The 24,350-nt window shown below is 49.8% G+C and overlaps 1 protein-coding gene across 10 annotated transcripts in view; it reads left to right on the forward strand.

Moving 5' to 3' along the window:
* TACC2 (transforming acidic coiled-coil containing protein 2) overlaps window positions 1–24,350 on the forward strand; it is a 185,729-nt gene that overhangs the window by 100,061 nt on the left and 61,318 nt on the right. Inside the window, exon 1 of one of the 10 annotated variants that reach the window (XM_032608279.1) lies at window positions 10,825–11,014. The exons of the other annotated variants lie outside the window; for them this stretch is intronic. Within the exon in view, the coding sequence (XP_032464170.1) occupies window positions 10,947–11,014 (68 nt within the window). The 5' untranslated portion in view covers window positions 10,825–10,946. Of the gene's footprint in view, window positions 1–10,824; window positions 11,015–24,350 lie in introns of those variants that run through there. 10 annotated transcript variants of the gene reach the window in all.

Consider the following 24,350-nt stretch of genomic DNA (forward strand, 5'->3'; position numbering starts at 1 on the left):
CGCACAGCTCAGGGCAGTGAACCCCTCGGGAAATACCGCACATCCTCGCGCACAGCTCAGGGCAGTGAACCCCTCGGGAAATACCGCACAACCTCGCGCACAGCTCAGGGCAGTGAACCCCTCGGGAAATACCGCACGTCCTCGCGCACAGCTCAGGGGAGTGAACCCCTCGGGAAATACCGCACGTCCTCGCGCACAGCTCAGGGCAGTGAACCCCTCGGGAAATACCGCACATCCTCGCGCACAGCTCAGGGGAGTGAACCCCTCGGGAAATACCGCACGTCCTCGCGCACAGCTCAGGGCAATGAACCCCTCGGGAAATACCGCACATCCTCGCGCACAGCTCAGGGGAGTGAACCCCTCGGGAAATACCGCACATCCTCGCGCACAGCTCAGGGGAGTGAACCCCTCGGGAAATACCGCACATCCTCGCGCACAGCTCAGGGGAGTGAACCCCTTGGGAAATACCGCACATCCTCGCGCACAGCTCAGGGCAGTGAACCCCTCGGGAAATACCGCACATCCTCGCGCACAGCTCAGGGGAGTGAACCCCTCGAGAAATACCGCACATCCTCGCGCACAGCTCAGGGGAGTGAACCCCTTGAGAAATACTGCACATCCTCGCGCACAGAGCTAGGCCGTTTGCCCACTCACAGCTCAGTGGTTAATTTCGTAGGTGGGGTCAGGACCATCCTTGGGGTTGCTGATGCTGAGACTCTCTGGTGATGAGATGCTGCACTGAGCAGACTGGGGTCTCATCTGGCCTCATTCATTTGTTTACGTGAACCCAGTTTCATTTCACTCACTCTCCTGCCTGTCAGACCCACTTCTTGCAGGGCAGCCCTGGGCGTGGATATGTTGCTGAGAATCACCGTCCTGGCGGGACAAGCAGAGGCTGTCTGACCTGGGCCTCCGGCTCTCGGCCAGTCTCATGAACAGGCACCGGTGTTTGGGGGCTGCTGAGCTTCCCAGTGTTTGCAGGCAGGCGTGTCTGAAGCTCCACCTGGCTGGCTTCAGCCCCAGGAGCACAGCGAGGAAGCCCGTCACTCTGTTCTCCAAACACAGTTCGGTAAATGGTGGCCTCCTCAGTCTGGGCGGAGCCAGTATGGAGCAGGCGGGACCCGTGATCCCAGCTCTCAAATTCTTTTTTTTTTATTTTAATTTATTTATTATTTTTTATTTTTGGCCGCATTGGGTCTTCATCGCTGCGCGTGAGCTTTTTCTATTTGTGGTGAGCGGGGGCTACTCTTCGTTGTGGTGCGCGGGCTTCTCATTGTGGTAGCTTCTCTTGTTGCAGGGCATGGGCTCCAGGCACGCGGGCTTCAGTAGTTGTGGCTTGCGGGCTCCAGAGCAGAGGCTCAGGGGCTCAGTAGTTGTGGCGCACGGGCTTAGTTGCTCCGCGACATGTGGGATCTTCCCAGACCAGGGCTCGAACCCACGTCTCCTGCACTGGCAGGTGGATTCTTAACCACTGCGCCACCAGGGAAGTCCCAGTCCTCAAATTCTTTTTCCCATTTCTGGGGGAAGACAGGAGAGTGGGCCGCCAGGCAGGGCTCCCCTGACCCTGCTTATTGGGGTGCAGTTGGGAGACTTCTCCAAAGCTGGAAGGGATTCTGACCTGATTTGGGGTCCAGAGAGGAGCAGGGTGTGCATGGAGCTTTGAGGGGCCAGTGAAGGCCTGGATGGAAGTCCCCAGCCCAGCTCTGCGGGCGTGGGAGGTGTCAGGGCAGCGTGAGGCCCGGGAGCCCGCCTTCCATTCCCAGTGGTGCCCCGGACCCCATGTTAGGTTGGCTGCCACTTTATAATTTTAGATATTTGCATTTCAGGAGGGTCTCTGTGTCCCCGGCATTGGGCATTTCGTGGGGCATATGGGAGGCATGGCCTCAGCCCTCCAGGAGCTGACCTGGCCCAAACCTCTGCTTTGTAAGGAGAAACTGGATGCTGGGGGTACTGAGGGGCGGCTACCCTAGTTTGAAAGGGTCAGAGCAGACCCCTCTGGAGGGCGATGTGGACCTCCCAGAAACCAGGGAGCCACACCTTGCTGTCCCCAATGCTAGGGGACCAGAGGCATGTTCCCAGGCTAGACAATTACTGCCCCAGGGAAATGTTGACATAAAGTAGGACCCCTTCATCTTTTTCTGCATTAATGGCTTAAAGAGATGCAAAAAAATGTGAATATACCATACACATATTCTGCACTGAACTTTTATAAGCTACCAGCCTCTGAAAGCTGTCACGAGACCTGGTGATGCCTCTCGCACATTTTCTTAGGGTCAGTGGGATGGGGCAGGAATTGGGTCAATCTGCTGTCACGGCAAGATTGTCTTCCCATGGACAGATCAATTCCTAAAAAATCCGGGTATTTGGGAAAAATAATCCCTTTTCCTCAGGCGCTAAGTTATAAGGTAATTGCATCCAGTGACGGTTAGGCAGGGTGCCTAGTGGGTTACATAGTTAGGGTCTATGGGATGGTTATGAAAAGAAGGAAGTATATTTAGGGTTTGGTAGCACACATGTGCACACACACATGCCCCCCCCCACACACACACTCACACTCATTCAGTCACTGCCCTCAGATGTTATGCTAATTAGCTATCAGTAGATGCGCATGGTTGCTATTTCTGGCCCAGCTGTTCTGGATTTCTGTTCTATCACAGAGCCTTGAGTCAGCAGTTCTGGGACTCAGCGCCTGGTTTTCACCGCTCCGCTCGTAAGTAGGACAGCCCCGTGTCAGGCTCTGTGTCACTGCTAGTCAGGCATGGGAAGACATTTACTCCAGACCAGCTGACAACCGGCCACCTTCCTGAACTGGCCTCTGCTCTGGGGCAGCGGACGTCACAAGGACCCAACGAAGGAAGGACCATGAGTTTTAGAGCTTCTGCACGTGCTCTTTTGCATTTTCATCTTGGAAGCATTTCCACGCTGAACGGCCACTTTGGGGCCACTACGGAGAACCCTCTCTCAGTCCAGATGGGTGGAACCTGCAGTTCTCAACCTGTTTCTCCAGTCTGGCTTCAGAAACCAGCTTCACTGTCCATTTTGACAGCTGGGAGATTCCATCTCTGTTTACACTTGAATGTTCTCTTTAAAAGGTCTCTTACTCCTGGTAACCTCTAAAACCAGTAGGCTTAAGCTCTAGAGGAACTCAATAGATTAACACAACAGTCAAATCAAATACAATATTTTAGCTCTTTTAACAAGGACTGAAATGTTTTTATAGTGCTTTTGCAATTTTCTGTTCTTCTTGGAAACAGTTCTCCAAGAGGAAAGATGGATTTCACTGGTTACGTTTTTGACCCCAGTCAATCGGTTCTCTCTTCCCAGGTTTGAATGAAACTTGACTATTTCTTAGTAGAAGCTTGAACTCTGGAGGTCGGTGTTTTATTTGGCCAAATGTCTCCCTGTTCGGTTTTGCCTATGATCTTAAACCTAGTTGTTAAAGTAGTTACAGTAAGGGGTGCAGATTATCTAAAGCAAATTGTTCCTTGAGAAAGGCCACTTAAAATGAATCCACTTGTTGAATCAAACTTTTACGGTAATAGTGGGGAAAATGTTTAATTGGGACTTGATCTTGAAAAAAGAAATGAAAAACTTATGAGAATGATTAATATTTAACAAAATGTGGGCTTTAATGATAACCACATGTTCGTGCTTAGCATGAACAAGGAATTTGGGCTACGTTTTTCTGGCAGATTTTCAGACTTGCGTATTCTTCACTTCACACTTGACCCCTGCAGCTCAACTACACAGTCACTTTAACATAAATGCTTCAACTGTTTTCTGAAGGGCTCTCTCCCTTCTTTGATGTCCTCTCCTCGAAGCTACCTTCTTCCTCCTCTTTGTGAGTTTCTCCTCTTCAGTTGTTCACAGATCACCATTATCTCAACAGGTTTGGGTGGCTTTTGAGCAGTTCCTCAGGATCAGATTCATTCACTTCATGGTGTCCTGCAGCTTCTGCTAGGTTTGCAGTTTCCTTTGCAGTTGGTGGTGTTGTATATTTCCCCACAATCAACGAGCGACAACTGGCAGGAACTTGTGAAGCCAGGAGGAGTATCTGAGGGACCACTGAGTCCAGAAGTGGTTGCTTTGTTGATGAACGTCTTCCAAGGCTGACCTTTGCTTTGCCTTATTGTAACCTTGTTACTGTGGGAGCGTGGATGGGAGGGACCCTCTCTGCAGGATGGGGCAACTGGAAATATATCCTCCAGGAACTTCTGATTTTATTGATTGCTAGAGGAGCTAAGTAGGGGCTGATATGTTTGCTGAAGTCGCCATATGAAATTGAATGTTGTGTTGGTGGAAGGATATTGTTGAAGGCATTATCCACCATATACCCTGTCTCCTGATGGAGAACCCATAGGAAAGAACATGTTGAGAATGTGAGTCACGCAAAAAGCTGCTTATCCATGGAATGGCCTTTTTTAAAAAAAAGTCTGCTGGGTTTTATGAATTGTGTAACTGAAAATGATTGTTTCCCTTTTCGCTTTGGCTGCTGGGAAACGTAGAGCCAAACTTGCAGCTTACTCCAACCAGGGTTTAGGTAAGTACTTTCGGGATAACCTCAGTCCCTCAAGCTTTTAGCCATCTTTTCTTTCAAAATTCTTTTGCTGTCTTGAATGGCAAGCTTGAGTCCTTTTTGAGATTAGGTAGGATATATTTTCTTAAATGTTATCTCAAGAGTGTCTTCTACCATTTCCATCTCAAAAGAGCTGAATTTATTTGGTAAAGAAAGAGGGATTTTAAGGATCTTGTTTAGTCTTCTGGGATGTGGTGTTCGTGTTACTGATTTCCTTTGCACATGTGACGAGACTTCTCAACTCAATGCTATCCTCATTTTTGCATAGCCCTGGGTTTTAGGGTTAGCCTGCTTTCCTTCCTTCTTGTAGGAATCAAAGATTAAAAATGTATCCTGAATCCTTAATTTTGAAATAAAAGTGAGTCTTATCGCTCTCTCTTTTTTTAAATATTTATTTTATTTATTTATTTTTGGGCTGTGTCGGGTCTTAGTTGCGGTGCGCGGGCTTCTCTCTAGTTGCGGTGTGCGGGCTTCTCTCTAGTTGTGGTGCGTGGACTCCAGAGCACATGGGCTCCGTAGTTGTGGCGTGCGGGCTCAGTAGTTGCAGTGCTTGGGCTTATTTGCCCTGGAGCATGTGGGATCTTAGTTACCGGACCAGGGATTGAACGGACTTCCCCTGCATTGCAAGACGGGACCACCAGGGAAGTCCCCCTTATCTCGCTTTACTGATTCCTTTTCTAGTACATTTTGGCTTGCCTTCCTGGGTCTAACAGTAAAATCCTCAACCTTCACCTTCTATCCTAAAAGAATTGAAAGGAATTTTTTTCCCCATGGAGAGTAGCCTTTGGGGTGGTCCTTGCTTGCAAGGAACTTTGAACGATCTCAGGTGTACCTGTGGTGAAGGCGGTGAGAAAGGCATAGAAGATCAGCCCTTTTCAAAGAGAGAGTGAGAGAACCTTGGAAAAGGTGAGGTTTTACCTGAGCCTGCTCTTCAGCCCAAGTAAACCACTCAGACTCTGCAGGGTGAGCATGTGAGATCTAATGTTGGAGTATAGAAGATGATCAGAATCCCTGTGGCCCTGGAAATGAAGGAACCCCACCATCTTCTACCTTTTCTCTATTTACCATAAGACTGAAGACTTTTGCCAGGACCTGTTCCCACATCCTCTGAGGTTTCACACCGTGTATGTTTATGAAGCTCTCGCTGAGCGTGGGGCACACGGCAGGCCGGAGAGCGTGGACACCAAACACAGACACACAGATAAAGCGAGACTGATGAGGCGAGAAAGCACCAGGCGTAAATCTGCCCGCGGTAGAGAATGGGGAGAACGAAGTCTGTGGGCTGGAGGAGACTCACCCCTCCTACAAGCTGGCCGGGAGATGGGCCCTGACGCACAGGAGGAATTGGGGGAGCTGGAGAGGTTGGGGAGGAGCATCTCCTCGGCTTGAGGTCACAGCGGGGACCCTGGCCCTGCTCGAATGCAGGATGGAGCCAGTGTCAGGATCAGGGCCGGAATATAGAATTGGGACTTTTTCCCGAAGGCAGTGGACAACTTATGGAGCGAGGCTGTGGGACGTTAAAGCTGTGTCTCCAAAAGCCGAGGAAAATGGCCCCCTACTCTGTAAAACCTGGGTGGGGAAAGTATCAGCAACACGCCGTTCGTGACCTGCAGCCTGGTCCTGTACGCCGGTCGGCTTTGCTGGTCTCAGGCTCCTATTTACATATGGTTGCTGAACGTGGGCCTGCAATCAAACGGCTCCCAGCTCTTAGAGTCTTAGGAAAGGCAGTGAGCAACAGGCTGGCTGGAGCTGTGGGTTGTGGGGCAGGACCTTCCGGGCTTGAGATGAAGGAACAAGCTGCAAGCGGGTGGTGATGGCACCGCAGAGCCGGGACCCTGCCTAAAGGTTGGCGGTCCACATGCTTTTGTGCAGCCTCCCTCTGGTCCCCACGGTGACGGTGAAGGCCAGAGACTTGAAGAAATAGGATCTTGCCCAGGCCCATTCTCCATCTGTATTGACATTATTCGTGCTTGCCAGATGGATTTTCCTGTGATCTGACCTGGTTTCCTTTAGCCAGTGTGCTTGGGCTAATTAGTAGCACAGGGGTCCACTGGTCTTGTTTGGAGAGTGTTGTTGCTATGGCAACTGGAGACTTCCCCGAGGCTGGAGGCAAAGATGAAGCCGCTCAAGTGTGTTTTTCTTGGGGTGTCAGAGGTGCTTCAAATTACTCGCCCTTTCTGACTGTGGCTCGGTCCCTTGGACCCTAATGGGATTTAAGAGTCTGTCCCATGTATCTTATCCCTCAATTACAGGGATTTAGCAGGTTTGCTGATCTTTCTGGTATGTGTCAGTGAGTAACTTGAGAATAGACGCATCAGGCCCATGCTAAATGCACTAATATATGTGGAATTGCTAATTGATCTAGAAATGATGGGTGCATTCCTTGATTTATCCAGGTTTCTAGGATGTCTTGGGGACATCAGTAGGAGGGCTGGCAGTGGAGCCCATCTGAGTGGGCTTAGCTGACCTTTAGCGTTCTAGAATATGCATGCTCTGATCCAGAGCAGAGCGGGAGGAGTTCAGGTCTCATTAGGGCCATGGTTAGAAACACTGGGCATCACTGGTTTGGTGGAGAGAGGAAGTGCTCTGCTGTAGCAGCCTCTGCATCTCACAGAGCGGCCAGGTGCGGGCAGGTAGAGTCTGGAGTGTGGGGTGGGTGTGAAGAGGCGGTAAGGGAGGGAGGGAGGGGCAGCCGGGCCGTTTGAAGGCAGCACTTCCGGGAAGGAAGGCTGGGACTAAGCAGAGGGGACTGATAGGACTGTTGGGACTGACGGAGCCTCAGCTTCAGCCAAAGGTCTGGCCCAAGTGGGTGCTCAGTGCAGGTTTGACTACACTAGGGAATGTGTGATTGCAATGCTAATTGCTTGCATTGTAATAATTTTGGATGGAATCTGTGCTTTCTTATTGTATAAACCCCATGATTTTACCTCCTGGGCATGATTTGGGGTGGAGTGGCTGAGGACGGAAGGGAGGAAGGGGAGGGAGTAAGCAGGCAGGCGTGCGGCCTAGCGGGTGGTGTCTGTGTCATCTGCAGTTTCTGTGGATAACCAGAGCCTGGGGTCTACGGAGCATTTAAGCGGGCTTAAATGGCCCTGGACTGCTGTTTTTTCGAATTTCCTTGGTCTAACTTGGGTATTTTGTTTTGTTTTGTTTTGTTTTTTAATCTTTTCCCTTTTTGTTAGTCGTTCTTAGTCCTAGAAGTGTATCTTAAGCAGTCCATCTTGGTTGGTCAGCTTGGGCTGCTGTAATAAAAATAACTTGGGCCAGGGGGCTTACACAAAAACAGCGATTTCTCACAGTTCTGGAGGCTGGAAGTCTGAGATGAGGGTGCAGGCACGGTCGGGTTCTTAGGGAGAGCAGCCCTTTTCCTCTCTAATCAGTCTCCCTCCCCATTTTTTTTAAGTTTTCCTTTTTTTCTGGAGGCAGAATTACTAGCTAACCAAGCTTGTTTTATTTTATTTATTTCTTTGGCCATGCTGTGCAGCATGCGGGATTCTAGTTCCCCTATCAGGGATCAAACCCGTGCCCCCTGCAGTGGAAGCGTGAAGTCTTAACCACTGGACCACCAGAGAAGTTCCCAAGCTTGTTTTAAATGGTGTGTAAAGTAAGCATCAACTGTCTTAAATGAGGGTCTGAGAAGTTCTTCTGGAAGTTCATCACAGAAACTAGTAATGCACGGATTTCAGTTGCATCGACCTCAAGGGCTTCCAGGTTGTATTTGCTTTCCCCCTGGTTTTTGGTCATGTTTTTAACATCACTGAGATGGTGTCAGCCTACTAAGTGAAGTGTCACTAGGTCATAAGTTTATGACTGTTGGGGCTCTAAATAAAAGCACTTCACTGTAATGCCTCCTCATTTCCCACGTGGTGCTATACTTAGGGGAAAACGTTTCTTATAAAGAAGGAAAGAAAATTAACACCACTCAAGCAGCAATTACAGTCCTAGTCCCAGGCTTTCATACGTATAATTTAATATTCCCAATACCCTGCAAAATAGATGCTTCCTCACTTTTGCCAGCTGAGGAAGCAGTGGTTCAGCATGGTCAAGCGATTGCCTCAAGGCCACACAGCAAAGGAGGGAGAAGTCGGGAGTTGAACTCCCTTCTCATGTCAAAGCCCTCTCTCGTTATTGCAGCAAATCCCTACCGGTTAAGGATCTGGACACTTGGAAGGGTCTGTGCTTTCACGTGTCATGAAAAATAAAAGTTAGCAGATGAGTTCTAATTGTGGTTTCTCATTTTTTCCCCATGTATCTTTCTAGTGCTGAGTTTGGCTGAAGGCCGTACATACCCTCAGTGCCCAGGGAAGGGGTCACTTTCCTCAAAAGATGAAGTCTAAGTTAGAGCTTATGAAGTTTTCAGCTCCACGTGGTCAGGTTCTTTGGACTCCCAGCTGCATATGTGGCCCAAGAGGTCTGTTTTCTGACAAAGAAACAAACCCTCGGGGTGCCGAGAATGACAGGATGAACAAGTCTGAGAATCCCTGCCACCAGATGACACGCCACACGACAGTGAGTGACAGCTTCCTGGGAGGTGCTTTCTAGAGCAAGCCTCACCAGGCCAGCCCCTGACAGTCGCCTTCCCTGCGAGACTGACACATCATTAGCTATTTTCATATAAATTGGAGAAAGTAAGCCTTCTCAGTGTTTCCCGGAAATTTCATGTTGCTGCATCCCGGGAAACGATTTTGACTTTCTGGCTCTTTGTCTGACACTGATCTTAACTGTCAGCAGAGGAAAGTCAGCCCACCATGAAGCTCTAGAACTGCTCAGGAGCCACAGCCTCAAAAGTACCCGTCCAGACACCCCTGGCCACAGTTTTAGAAAACACTCAGTGTGTTGGAGGACATTTCAAAACGCTTTGAGTTTTGTTTCCATTTAATTTTTCTTTTGGCCACGATTTAGATGCATTTTAGGCTGACGGCGCTGTGGGGTGAAGAAATGCTGGGAACCTGGGGAAGAGTTTTCAATTTACGCATCAGAGGTTCCACCTTAATTCAGTCGTGAGTCTGTGTTTGGAGCTCAGAATGGGATGGATGGTCAGTTCCCGGGTGGGCCCCCAAACCTCCTGAACCAAAAGGAGATGAAATCCTTCTCTAGTAGCCTTCGATGACGCCACCCAGGAGCCCAAGCAAGACTTGAGGGTTTTGGAGCCAGCCAGAGCCAGGTGGGGGGACCTGGCGAGCTGGGCATGGTTACCCCAGCAGGGGGATGGGGGTGGGTGCTGTGGGCACTGGATGGGGTGTCACCGACAGTCCTGCAGGCCCAGCCTGTGTTTAGAAGCACAGAGATGGATGTTTTGATTGTATGTCAGGGAGGGCTGCCTTTTCCCTGTGCAGCCTTAGCCTTAAGGGGCTTTTGACATGCTGCTCGCAGCCTGCCTGGCCTCTGATGGTTTAGGACGAGCCCTGGCACGGGGGCTTCTCTGTGGAGCCCTCATCTGGTGGCCAAAGATGGGGCTGCAGACTCTGTAGCCGCTGTGTTTCTTTCTTCCCCCAATCCCCCCACCCCCAAAAGGTGTCCTTGGAGGCCGGGCCTAGGTTCACGAGGGGTGGGGAGGCGGGGAGCCAGGCCCTCGCATCTCCCTGGTACAGGCCTCAGCCAGCGCCAGCCTGGCCGCCGGGCCTGAAGGAGGCAGAAGCCGCCAGGATACTGCACACGTCTTGCACATTTCCCGCTGCAGCCTGTTTACCTGCTCTCCCAGCCATCGGGAGAGTCCACTTCCTTCCTTGGAGGGATGAGCCAGCTGGAATGAGAATACCCTCACTCCCTCTGTGGTCAGCCTGGCCGAGACCACCACGCCCCTCCCTCCTGGGGCCCCGCGCTCCCCAGCCCGCAGTGCATTTGCATTTCAAAGCCACACAATGCCGGCGGTCTGGGCGAGGCTGCGGGAAGCTGGGGGAGGCGACTTGGGTGTAGAGGGAGGGTCTTCGCCCCGTTTCCGGAGCCAGCGGTGGAGCTTTGTGAAGATCCAGGCGTCGGGGGCTGCTCGGTGATGATGACATCACCGTGTCGTACACTGGAGCCGGGCTGCCGGGGGGTTTGAGAGCAGATCCATTCGGACCCCACCGGCGCTCACACTCACACTCGCGCGCCCCGGCAGAGCCGCGCGCGCCGTCCACACTCGCGCACACACTGAGGCGCGCGCCGGCCAGCCTCGCGCGCACACTTCCGCGGCGCTCGCTCCCCGGGCTCCGGCTCGGGCCCCGATCCGCAACTCCCCGCCGCCGCCGCCCCGGATGCCAGCAGCTGCTCCCATCTGCAGTGCAGCAGCCCCGGCCGCCGGCCGGCCCACCCCGGGCTCCCGCTGGAGGAATCGTGCCAGGACGCTGGCCCTACTCGCGGCTAGCCTGCTCGCCAGGGCGCAGCGAGGATGGGAGGGTCGCAGTCTCTGCAGCCAGTCCCAGCCAGCGACCTGAACCTGGAGGCTTCCGAGGCTATGTAAGTGCTCCGCCGGGCCGCCCTGGAGGCCCCCCCACCGTCCCCCCAGGAGGAGAGGCTACCAGGGCTTTGTTAGTGCCCCCTCTCCTGATGCCCTGGCAGCCCGGAGCTGGGACTGGCCCCGCCGTTCTCTCCAGGCAGCCTTGCATGGTTTTACCTGGTGGCTCCCCCTTCTAGCATTTAGTTCCCCCTCTGGAACGGGCATCTGGCAGCCCCAGGATACTGCCGGGGGCAGAAGTGACCCCCTGGAATTGTACGGTTGTTGAGCAGCCCAGTGCATGACTGGGGGCTTCTTGTGTGTCTTCACTCTGCACCCCCGGCACAGTGGTATTTCCTGCAAGGGAACAGCCGGGCCTCAACAGGGGCCTCATGGGAAGAATCCTTGAGTGTGGCAGTGCTGTGCCCATGGAGACAGACCAGTTTAGGGGCAGCCACTCACGTGGCTAGGCGGATGGAGTGGAGCATCGCTGGTATACGTTCAGTCCCGTTAGCCTGAGCGTCCATGCACTCACTCGCTGGTGAACGCTGTCGATGACAAGGCCTCTTGCTATTATTAGTAAAGGCAGCTGAAGGGTCCTGTCGTTGGTCCATCGGTCGAGGCAGCATTTGACTGTGCATCCATCCAGGAATCCGATTGTTTCTCTAAACCGCAGAGCTCATGTGCTCAGAAGTGGCCTTTATCCTGGCTGGGTGTTTATTAGGATTGCCATTTCTGTACGGTCGTCTCCATTGCCTACCCCGGGCATGCCTGGAGCTTATTGAATAGATCTGGCTGCCGAGCTGTATTTCAGCAGGTCAGGCTTGCGGGCCTCCACATCCCAGCCTTGCCTGCTCTCCTTTCCCAAAGAGAAGAATGTGTTTCAGAGAGGAGTATTTGGTGGATGCAGGGGTGGGGACGGTCAAGTGGTCACGGGAGCCACGGATGTGTAGATTAAAGGGTTGCAGGGATTGGTCTGTGTGTTGTAGTAGGGATGGGGTGCCATGTGGGGCTTCCTCACTCGTCCCCGCTCCTGGGTTTCAATGAGGAGCTGGCTCAGCGCGGTGATGTAATGCTAAGCTGAGTGAGCCTCATGGTTTTCCAGGCTCTGGCTCTTCAGCAGCGAACCACGCTAAGGAGCAGGTGTGCACCGATCATTTGTCTTCCTCCCCGTAGCTCGAGAAAGCATCATCTTACAATGGAAGCGCGTCGTGTTGGAGGATTTTAAGTGCCGTGAGCCTTGCGCTTTGCCTGCCCTGTTTTTCGTTCATGTGTCGTATTGTTAGATGCGTGGAAATCACGTACTACCACACAGGATTTGAGCCTAAGCCTAAAAGAACGGTTTCAGCCTGTGTTTAGTTAAAGGGCACTAGCTGGCTAGTGAGATGTCAGGGCTCAAACCTGTCTAAAAGCTTTAGAGAGACTTGGAAAAGGTAATGTGACCGTATGTTTGGGAAAATACACTCCTCAGCCATTGGGAATTCAGCTTCCCCGTCCCTGGCATCCCCTCCCTCTTTCCCAGTTACGTTAATAAATGACCAGGATTCTGCTGGTTGAGGTCTGAGTTGGGAGAGATTCTGTTGGTAGAAGCTGCCTTTTTGGCTAAGGTCCCCTAAGTCTACCCTATGGGAATAAGTGGTGTTTAAGTAAAACTCCAGGCCAAATAGCCACATCGTGATGGAAGCTGCTTCTCAAATATTGCATGCGTGAGCTGGTCCATATGTGCCAGCCTGAGTCTTCTTTCCCTGGAAGTGCGACTTCTGAAATGTCTCTAAATCGAGATCTTTAAGATGGTATATTTACTCCTAAACAGAATCCCACCCTCCATCCCCTAACATTTTTGTTTTGAAAAAATGGAGAGAGTGGAAATGCTTGGGGCTGGTGCCATACCTGGCAACTATTCTCTAAGATCGCATCTCTGATGTCTGAATAACTGGGGCTTGTTTTCCTACTACAGATTCGCTTATTTCCAGTCTAGAGATTTAAAAAAGTATATTAAGAGAGTACCCCCTTTTTGCACAGGTTCGTGTCTTTCACAATAGCATGCGTTTCCATGCACATAAAATCACAGGCACATGGATAATACGCAAAACAGCGTAGCATATGGTCCATGGCAGAAGAGACGCTTCCACTGTAAGATAATGCTGTCAGGGCTGCAGGGACGGAGATGAACTCGGCGCACGCCTGCCGCGAGGTACAGCCCATGACAACTGGTATCTGAACCGAACATCTATATCTTTTTTTTCTGGTGGTTCCCTGTGAAAGATCAAATGAAGGGAGGCCCGTGTGTAAGAGTGAAACCAAAAGACAGAGGAAGACAGGGATGATTTGGAAATCCCTGCAGGACATTTTCTTTTTTTTTTTAGTTTCAGGATTTCTCTTTCTGGTTTCAGGTTGGGGTGCCTTTGGGCAACTTTTGTGGCCCCAGCTGATAGCTTCATTCTGTACAGGAGTGCAGTGGGGTAAGGAAGGAGGAGGAAGATGGCGAGTCTTGGGGTGTAGCAGCAGACTGGAGGGTGGCACATGGGATTGGGAGGTGAGGCAGGGGGACTGAGGTTCAAGTGTTGCAGTCCCTTGCTATTCCCGGGATGGTCCACAAACAGCAGCATCAGCTTCCCCTGGCTTGTTAGAAAGGCAGAATCTTAAGCCCCACCCCAGATTGGCTCCATCAGAATCTCCATTTTAACCAGTGATTTGTAAATATGCCCAGATGATTTTTAGGCAGAAAAGTTGGGGAAGCCCTGAGCTAGGTGAGTCTTTCCATCCTGGTCCCTCAGAAACCATTGGCCACTTCTCTAGCTGCTGCTTTCTTGTCTGGGAAAGAAGTTCTGGTAGTGACAGTAGCCGTTGTTTCCGAATAGAAGAGGAGTAGCAGGGAGAGGAGAATTCTGCCACAGAAAACACTTACTTCTCAGCACTGACGGTTGGGAAACACATACAGGAAAGGGACGGGAAGTACTTGAGTAAATGTGGTCTGAGTCTATTGATTAGACCCGCTGGCTGTGCCCTTCTTCCGCTGCAGCATTAAGTACTTTGTCCTTTGTGTAGCTAGAGACCCTCATTCCGGGGGCTTCCTCAGCTTCCTGCAAATTCCCACACCCTGGCCACCGAGGGGCAGCCAGGGGCCATTAGCATCTGAGAGTGAAAGCGATTGTTCTGTGGGAAAGTTCAGCCTGCTTCGTCTGTGGCACCACTCATGACCTGGGCTCTAAAAAACATCACAAATAGGGAAACCCATGCCTGTGTAGACCCGTGAGGATCAAAATAGGAGGGCCAGGATGGATGGAGAGAAGTGATGACTGCCCTGGTGATTGATGAGACAGGGGAGGGAAGGTTAAAGACAGTGGGGTATACAAGTGCAGGGTTTATACTCAGATGACCAAGAAAAGGATGGTTTCCTTGTTTGCCAAAACAAGGAAACGGGATTGGGAGTGCGTTTGGGGGAAGGTTGATGAGTTTGGGCTGGGATGTGAGATGCAGATGGGATCAGAATTATAGCTGAGAGGGAATTCCCTGGAGGTCTAGTAGTTAGGACTCCGAGCTTCCACTGCAGGGGGCACGGGTTCGATCCCTGGTCAGGGAACTAAGATCCCGCATGCCGTGCAGCATGGCCAAAAAAAAAGAAAAACAATTAGAAAAAGGCATATATATAGAGAGAGAGCCAAGACAGTGGCCAGGACCAGAGAGGCCTTGGGCACCACCTGCACCAGGTTCAGTGGTTCCAGGACAGGGGTTGCACCTCTTCGTGCAGCTGTGTTCGCAGACGGGAAAGTAGAGTTTTGGTCTCTTCCATCCTCGTGTGGCTGGCTCCCCATCCTGTCTCTCAATCTGGGAGCTGCTTAGAGGGTCCAGTGACTCTGACCTTGCCCCACCTGCCTCTTAGGGCTTCTCAGAGGTGAGGTTCCACCTGTGTAGACTCTGAGAAGGCAAAAGCACCAGACAGTGGCAAAAGCAGGAACGCTCTGTGCCTGAAAATTACCAGCATGTCAACCGCTCAGAAGTCCCGAAAGGGCTGCTGGGGCTCCTGGCAGGATCTTTCTCATTGGATCTCTTTCAAAGTCTTGTTTCTTAAGGCGACCCTTGGCTAAGTCATTTAGCTTAAATGACAGCATCTTGAATGTGGGCTTCTCAGTTCCTAGAAGCAGATTTCACTTTTGGATATTATCATTTGACAAAATGATGAGTAGTTCTTTTCCCCCGAAACCGAATAAGCTGTAAAGTTGTCTGTAGAGTGGGAGTTGCCTGAGTCCCAAAGGTGCTATCTTAGTTCAGGTTGCTATAACAAAAATACCACAGATGGGGTGGCCTAAACAACAGATATTTATTTCTCATAGTTCTGGAGGCTGGGAAATCCAAGATCAGTGTGTCGGCAGAGCCAGTGTGTGGTGAGGGCCCCCTTCCTGGTTTACAGACGGCTGTCTTCTTGTCCTCGCATGACAGGGCAGTGAACGAGAGAGACGGAGAAAGAGAGAGAAAAGCAAGCTCTCAAGTATCTCTTCTTATAAGGGCACTAATGCCCTTACAAGGCTCCACCCTCATGACCTAATCACCTCCCAAAGGCCCTACCTCCTAATGCCATCACGTTGGGAGTTAGAGTTTCAGTGTACAGATTTTGGGGAGACATAAGCACTGAGTCCATAGCAGATGTTCTTCCTTGGTTATCATTTCTGAATATATCCAGCGTGGGCTCTGTGGCCAGGTACCTGGGTCCAGAAGAATGGCCCTTCACTACCTTCTCTGTAGGGCTTATCTGCTGGCTTTCTCTAAGGTGAGCAGAAGGCAAGAACATTCCAAGGCCTTCCAGGTAGCTGCCAACTGTCCAAGGGGTCATGCCACGCCTTTCTGCTGGGCACTGGGACAGGGCACCTGCTTATGGTAGGGTGAGCAGCTACGACTGGGAGATGAAGTGACCGTGGCAGGTGTTACATCCAGGTCAGTGGATTCGGGGCACTCTCCCCATCGACGCTCTGTCCTCATCTTCATGTTTCTTTCTGTCATCTACAGCCTCAGTTTCAGTGGCTATAGTTTTGGTTGCCTGGGAACCACTGTAGCCTGAAATATGATTGGCTGCTCCTGCCAGATGGATTGCCTGAGCTGGGGCAGCGTTCGGGGGTAGGCAAAGGATGTTGAACAATTCCGTTCTCTCTCCCGAAGATTAATGATGAGGACTTAGGCATTGTAAACAATTGTTCCATGAAAGCCAATTGTTGATGGACTCATGCTTTTGCTTCAGGTTGACGGGAGTCTGCGGGAGACTGGTTGGCCATAAAGAACTGACTTAGAACCGCTCGTGTATATCCATTCTGCATTGGAAGTGGTAGCTTTGGTGACACTGGTTCTGTTTATGTTTACAACTTCACTTTAGCGGTTGTTTCTAGAGAGCAGGTGGGTGCTGTTTGCTTTTGCCAAACATGGAAACAGAGCTGGATGCTGCAGTGTCAAAGCCAAGCGTGAAAAGCTCTTCTTCTTGGTCTTGTTGAGTAGACTCAGGTGTTTCCCATGATAGACACATTATATCATTGCTCCTATGATGAGGCAAGTACTTCCACCCCCATTTTATAGGTAAGGAGACTGAACTCACTGCATGGCTTAAATTAAGGGGTTGGCAAACTTTTTCTGTAAAGGGCCAGACAATAAACATGTTAGGCTTTGCAGTCTGTATGGTCTCTGTTGCAACAACTCTTCTGTGAGAGTGTGAAAGCAGCCACGGACAGTTAGTGAGTACATCAGTGTCCCAGTTAAACTTTAGTTACAGAAACAGGCAGTGAGTTTTACTTTGCTGGCACCTGATCATACAGGGCTTGGACCCGTGTCCCCTCCTCTCATTACCTCATGGCCATTTATCAACACAAGGGTCCTCAAGTCTTCGGCCTGGGCCACCTTCTCTGTTCTAAGACATCTCATCCATGCGCATGGATTTAATACTATTATGTACCAAGAATGCCCCCATTTATATCCTTCCTTCTCATCTGAGCACCATACTTATCCAGCTGCTTACTTTATATCTCCTCTTGGGTCTCTCAGGGGGCGGTGAGGCCTAACTTGTCCAGAATAGAACTGATGACCTTCCTTATCTCAAAAACAAAAAAAGTACCTATGAAGTAACCGAGCCTCCACGCCAGTTCCCCATCTCAGCACATGGCACCTCACCGCCCAGCTGCTCTGACCAGAAACCTGGTAGTCAAGTCCTGTTTTTCCTTTTCCCTCACCTCCCTTCTTTCTAAACAGTTCCCTGTATCTGCTTCCCATTGCTTTTAGTCTAACATTCGGACCTCCTGTTGGGGCCTACAAGCACACCGGTCACCGGTCAGTTCTTTGAGCATGCAATACCCACCTGCCCCAGAGCCTTTGCACATGCTGTAAGCCGTCTAGAAGGCCTTCTGCCCCACGCTGGCATGGCCGCCTCCTTCTCCAGCTTTGATTCTCGGCAGGTTTTCCTGCCTTTACTCTCCAGTGCTGTCCGGTGGAACCTGTGACGATGGAAAGGTCCTATAATTCGTGTTGTCCCATATGGTAGCCGCTAGCCACTAGTGGCTACTGAGCGCTTAAAATGTGGGTCGTACACCCAAGAAACTGAATCTTTAATTTTATTTAAATTAAAAGAGCCACGTATGGTAAGTGGCTGTTGTATTGGACATTGTAGCTCAGTATATCATTCTTTTGTTTGAGTTCTTTGTAAAACTCAGCACAATGTGGAGTTGTTTGATTTGTCCCTTTAACTGTTAACAGAATGTGAGCAGCATGAGGGCATTCTCCTTGGTTTTCTTTTCTTTTTTTTTTTTTTTTGCTGCTTTTTATTTACTTATTTATTTAGTTAAATTTTATTCAAGTATAGTTGATTGACAGTGTTGTGTTTAATTTCTGCTGTACAGCAAAGTGATTCAGTTATACATACATGTATTCTTTTTCATATTCTTTTCCATTACAGTCTCTCACAATTTTCCTTTTTATGCCTGTGTCCCCCGTACCTAGTACAGTGCCTGGCACATAGTAGGTGCTCAGTAAATCATTTGTTGAATGAATGAATGCATGAACAGATGAATGAATGTCTTACTAGCAAAAAGAATCCTAGGCCCATCAGCTCCACACTGAGCTATGCCAAGGGACCCTGCAGTTGGGGACTTGATGGGGCCAGAACAGGCTCGGGTGGACCCCAGGCACTAAGGTTCTGTGGTACTTGACCCAGGAAGACAGCTGGTTCAACCCTTGGCCTGCCAGTCACCACCATGTAGCGTCACAGGATCCTGCCAGAGCCCCGGGTTAAAGGAAGCACATCCCTGCCTAAAGGCTCCCGCAGAATATCCCAGGATGCATTGCAGGCTACAGGTTACTCAGGTAACAGCTGGACACGCACCGCAGCCTCCTCCTTCCCTTCCTGCATGGCTCGCTCCTCCTCTCAGACGTCTGTTTTCTCCCAAACTTCTGTGCACCTGAGGGTGTCTCTGTCCGTCTCTCAGCTGGTCTCTTCCCCGCCTTCATTGCTGGGTAGATGAGGCAGCGGCTGCAGGCAGTGCAGAGGCTTATGAGGCTGGGGCAGGACAGTGTGAGGTGCGAATTCCCTTTGTTCTCTCATTCTTTGCCCTAGCAAAAGAAAGCGGCTCCTAGGGCCTTCTGCACAGTGCATCCCATTTCTGTGTGATAAATTACCTGTTGGAGAGGTGGACTTCCCACAGGTTTTGTACTTGCCAACCCTCCTTATTTAGAAGCGTTGTTTTCTCTGCATTAGCTGCTTTCACTGTTTTCTCTGCTTTCTCCTGAAATGGAAGCAGCAGCAGCTCCTGGCTCTGGGCCGGGGATGGTGGGGTGGAGGCAGGGGTGGAGGTGGCCCTTCTGTCCAGGGTTTGCTCCAGCCCTGCTAACAGGCAGATCCAGCATCTCTTTGTCCTTATGGGACTGACAGCTAAGGCCAACTGCTGGGCCCAGTTTGCGGTCAACATCCCAGCTTCATTTCCTTCAAGGTGTTTGTGGAGTTGCAGAGTCTGAGAATTTTAGAGCTGGAAACATCAGGATCTTAGATATCACAGGGGGCTTTTTCCTGACAGAAAGTTAGTTTTAAATCCCATGAGCACGTCATTTGTGAACTATCACTCGGGCCTTTCCTGCTAGTTATTATTCAAACTGAGTCTGGTCGTCATTTTTGTTGTTGTTGTTGTTGTTTTTGTGGTACGCGGGCCTCTCACTGTTGTGGCCTCTCCCGTTGCGGAGCACAGGCTCCGGACGCGCAGGCTCAGCGGCCACGGCTCACGGGCCCAGCCGCTCCGCGGCACGTGGGATCTTCCCGGACCGGGGCACGAACCCGCGTCCCCTGCATCGGCAGGCGGACTCTCAACCACTGCGCCACCAGGGAAGCCCTTGGTAGTCATTTTAATCGTTTCCCTTTAACTTTCAATTTGCTAAAAAATATATTTAGATATATCATTTGGCAAGCTTAAACCAGAGGTGTCCTCCCAGGGCAGTGAAATAGCTTAGACTGTAAATTCTCTCCCCGCTGAGGAAGTGTAGTGGATAGTTTATTTGGGGATAAAAATGACTGACAGGGCCCTTGGTCCAGGCCCTCCCTTGAGTCTTAGCCTGTGTCTTTGCCCTGAAGTGTCTTTTAATTTTCTGATTCCTTCCATCATCTCAGGGATGTTCTAGAGGTCAATTTCTAAGGGAAGTGGGGGTTTACCCTGTTTATCCGAGTGGGAGGTAGCTGAAGTTCGTCTAGGTTGAGCTTAACACTTATTAAACACCCAGCCGCTCTTTATTGATGCTGGGGGAGAAAATCACACTGAGATTTGCCAACAACCCTGTCAGTGGCTGCCCGCCCAGGAGCAGCCATGCTTTCTGCAGCTCCGCCCCCTTCCCCCCACCCTGCGCAAGCTCGCCTTTAATGGGGATCAGATCTGGGTCTCTGGGACTTCAGAAGCAGTCTGGATCAAAGGGGGCTCCAGCTTCTGAGAGTTACTTTTCTTTGTCAAGGCCCTGGTGGGACTTGCTAATCGTTCTTTGATCTGCTTTAAAGGGACATGCCTAAAGCAGTCTGGAAGTATTTTCCCTCCAGGAAGAAGGCGGGAGAGGCTGGCTTTACTTTAGGGAAAACATCTGCAGACACGTAGGTCTTGCGTGGAATTTCCTGGCCCGACTTTGTTCATAGAGGATCTTGTCACTGTGTTCATTTCCTTTAATGCTCGAGGGGAGAAAGACTGACCCTGAAGACACTTTCCTGGAGGACACTGCTGCTGGGGGAGTGAGGTCATCACTCACAACATTAGTCTCCAAGGAACTCTGCTCCTGGGGGAGAAGGAAAAGGCTGAAGTGCCCAGAGGGTGTTCGGGAGGCAGCTGCTGGGGGTGGGGGGGTGGTGCCGGGGTCAGGCTGGACCCTTTGGTATTCCAGCCTCAGTGTCTCTTCCTCGGAAGGGCTTTGACTGTGGCCTCAGCTAGGCACCTTCGCTGGCACGTGAAAAACCAAAACTTCAAACTGATTTAAAGAAAAGAGGGAGCGGGGGAGAGAGAAATTAGGAGTTTGGGATTAACAGTTACACATTACTATATACAAAATAAACAACAAGGACCTATTGTATAGCACAGGGAACTATATTCAATATCTTGTAATAACCTGTAAGGGAAAAGAATCTGAAAAAGAATGTATATATATGTATATGTATACCTGAATCACTTTGGTGTACACCTGAAACTAACACAACATTGTAAATTAACTATACTTCAACTGAAAAAATAAAAAAGGTCCAGAGCAAAGAAAAAAAAAAAAAAAAAGAAAGAAAGAAAAGAGGGAAAATGTTTCCTATAACTGACAGGTGGTAATTGTCAGGATGGCTTAGAGAAAGGGATCTCCTCCCATTTTGTCCAAAAAGCTGGACAAAAACCTGAAAAGCCTAAAGCATCAGAGTTTGTGGCTTTTAGACTCACCTTCTTTGACCTACAGTAGGTGAGTTCCTCCTGGGGCTGCCCCTCTAACCTCTTGATGCCTCTAAGGGGCTTTCAGCAGCTGGGGTTTTGTGCAGCCTCTGGTGCTGCCTGCAGGGACCAGGCTGGGAAGTGAGGAGACCGAGGGGAGGGGTGGTCCTCTGGGCCCCGGTCCTTGTTTGGCCGATGAACTGACCTTCGGCAGCTCAGCCTGTGTCTCGGGCCCTAACGGGGGTGTCATGGGAGGCGAGCCTGCTCCTGGGAAAACTCCCGGGTGTTTCGGCACCTGTCTTTCTCCTGACTGAAAGTCCTCCGTTTCCTCTCTGTCTTTCTGGCTGGTGAAACGGGTCCATATCTGTGACCTGCATATTTTACATGGACCAGAGAGTCAGGTGACATTGACACTGCGGGGGCGGGGGGTGCTGATGTAGTGACCCAGCTGCTCCCGAGATAAAGAGGGGTGAGTGTGCCCAGATCAGCACTAAGCAGCCCATCTCCACTGTCAAGAACAGTGCAGAGTTAATAAACACCGCCTTAAAAAACAATTAGTGGACCGCCGCACACAATGCAGACCTGTCCTAGGTTCCTGGGCACGAGGCATTGCCGGCTCAGTCTGTGCCCTCAGGATCGTCAGCTTTCAGAGCCTCAGTGATGACATCCATGAAATGGGGTTAACACCCCATCCCCCTCCTTGTTGCAGAAGAATTCTCCACCTAAGAGAATATATGTAAAGAAATGATATATGACATAATGATGGATACATGTCATTATACATTTGTCCAAACCCAGAGAATGTAAAACACCAAGAGTGAACGGTAATGTAGACTGTGGATTTGGAGTGATTATGATGTGTCAATTTTATGTTGATCAATTGTAGCAGATGTCCCACTCTACATGAGGATATTAGTAATAGGAGAGTCTATACGTGTGTGGAGGCAGGGAATAGTAAGTATATGAAAAATCTCTATTTTTTCCTCAGTTTTGCTGTGAACCTTAAACTGCTCTTAAAAAGTAACGTCTTAATAAAAAAACAAACAAAAACAACAAAACAAAGAAATGATCTATGAAATGTTTCTGGTTTTTTGTTTGTGTGAACATAGCGTAATTCCTATGTAATCTACTGAAGAAAACCCTGCAATGCCAATACATTATGTAGTAGACTACATTAATATCACTTGTCTGAACTGTTTATAACAACAAGAAAACCCCTTCGTGCTTATGAATGTGGAAAAGAACATGCTAAACCTCAGAACCAGCCTGCTGGGAAGGGGGTGCTCTAATACTGCTGTTTCGTTCTCTAAGCTCACTCTCTTAGGTTTACATATTATATTTCCCAATCTGTGCTCAAAATATATACTATGACATGGCATGACATGACATGATATTTGTAATTTCCTGGGTACTGATTTTCTCCCACTTCTCCGAAATGTGACCACTCCTTCTAAAAGTCAGGGTTTAGATGCCTCTGGTGGTGGGTGGAAGGGACCAGAGGTGCGGGGGTGTTTGGGTACAGGCTTGCCAGATGATATGGATTGCCCAAATCTCAGGGGCCCTGGGAAATATCTTCCCCATACCCAGATGTAACCTTTTATTGGTAAAAAATGAAATTGGGGATGAAAATCCGTGACGTTGGAGCAGTCAAGTTGTAAGATAGAAGGGAACAAAGTAATAGAATGATGGCTACACATGAAGAATTGGGGGCCAAGGTGATGCAGCGGCCACACTCGGCCTGCAGGGAGCCCACATCTGTTGGGGAGGCCAATGCCACACCCCCAAGCCGTGCACATGGGCATCCTAGGCACTGGGCTGGAGACCTCAGTGTGCAGTGGGGGTGAGGAAATGACCGAGCAGCATCCCGTGTCTTTGCGAGGTCCCCAAGCTGCGCGTTGACAGTGTGTCCATGTGTCAGGAAGTGAGTCTGCATCTTCTCTCATCTGGGACCTGGAAAAAATCTAAGGCGGAGAGCACTGGACATACTGTGATAAGATGGGTGAGCTCATCTCAGACAGGCATCTATTAAGGGCTCAGAATCCAGTGTTTGTGCCCGTGGAGTCCCTTGTTCTGAGTGACACATACCCTCCCCTTCCCGCTCTCCTTCTGGCTCATTCTGAGGCATTGCTTCCAAGGCCTGGGGTGAAAATAGTGTCTAAGGGAGAAATTGAGGGTTTGTGGGGCCTCCGTCTTGAAATGGTGCTTAGGAAGTGTCTGATATTTTTTCCATATCTGAGTACTTTTGCATTCTTTGGCGGAGATGCTCATTTTCCATCCCTGATGTCTTTGTTGTAAGATTTCTATTTACTTGAACTTAGAGGCTGTGGAATGAGGACCCGGTGGATGGGGTTTCCTCCAGGAGTCTGATCTCAAGCTGGCCAGTTCTCTCAGTGGCCATGATGATGATTACCTGAACCAAGCCCGTGAGACCCTCTGGTGTTGCTTGTTGAAGGAGGTGCGGGGTGGAATGTCAAGAGTCAGAGCTTCTCCATCTTAATTTTGGGCAAAATGTATCATATTCTCCATTCATGCTTCCCCCAGTTTTGTGAGCAAAGACTTAGGTGAAATTCCTGATTCTTTCCTTTTCTTATCTCTTATGCTTAATCCATTCCCATGTCCTGTGACAAATAAAGGCAAGAAGAGATAAGCCCCTAATTATTTAATTCATCTTACATTAAGGTTTTCAGCTGAAACCAGAAGCATGACTTTTAAATGGCAGGAACCTTGAGATAATTGGAGAACTTTGAGCCTTTGATGCAAGAGATTTGAGAAACAGAGCACAAAGCTGGCCTTTAACATCTTGCCCTAAAAATAAGTGAGGATGGGGGCTGGAGCATGCTTATAAGTAACTGGGTTTGCAGGCAAGATGAAGAGAAATAGCCAGGTGACTGTGGTCAGATTTGTACCATGTTCTGTTCCTTTTATCATAAAATTGAGTTGATTGTTGTCAAGAAGGTCAGCTCTGAGAGTCTATTTTAACCCAATTGGCTTATTGTCACAAATCCCTTAACCTTGAGACAGTTTGTCTGTTTGATGTGGGTAATTTATCTGTTCGTTGGAGCTTTGTTATACGTAACTGAAATATGAGGTTACTTATCAGCTTTGTCATATTTAAACCAGTGATGATGACTGCGATATTTTTGTTATTATTAAATCAACCAGTGTAAAAGATGATTCAGAGTCTCTTGGAGTTGAGAAAAAACTATTTTTTTCCTTGTATCAATTATAGTGCAAGTAAAAATAAATGCTTATATTTAGCCAAAACTTTTTTTTTTTTGCGGTATGTGGACCTCTCACTGCTGTGGCCTCTCCCGTTGCGGAGCACAGGCTCCGGACGCGCAGGCTCCGGACGCGCAGGCTCAGTGGCCACGGCTCACGGGCCCAGCCGCTCCGCGGCATGTGGGATCTTCCCGGACTGGGGCACGAACCCGTGTCCCCTGCATCGGCAGGCGGACTCTCA

The sequence above is a fragment of the Phocoena sinus genome, chromosome 16 (genome assembly GCF_008692025.1).
Source record: "Phocoena sinus isolate mPhoSin1 chromosome 16, mPhoSin1.pri, whole genome shotgun sequence".
In the NCBI taxonomy this organism is placed as follows: Eukaryota; Metazoa; Chordata; class Mammalia; order Artiodactyla; family Phocoenidae; genus Phocoena; species Phocoena sinus.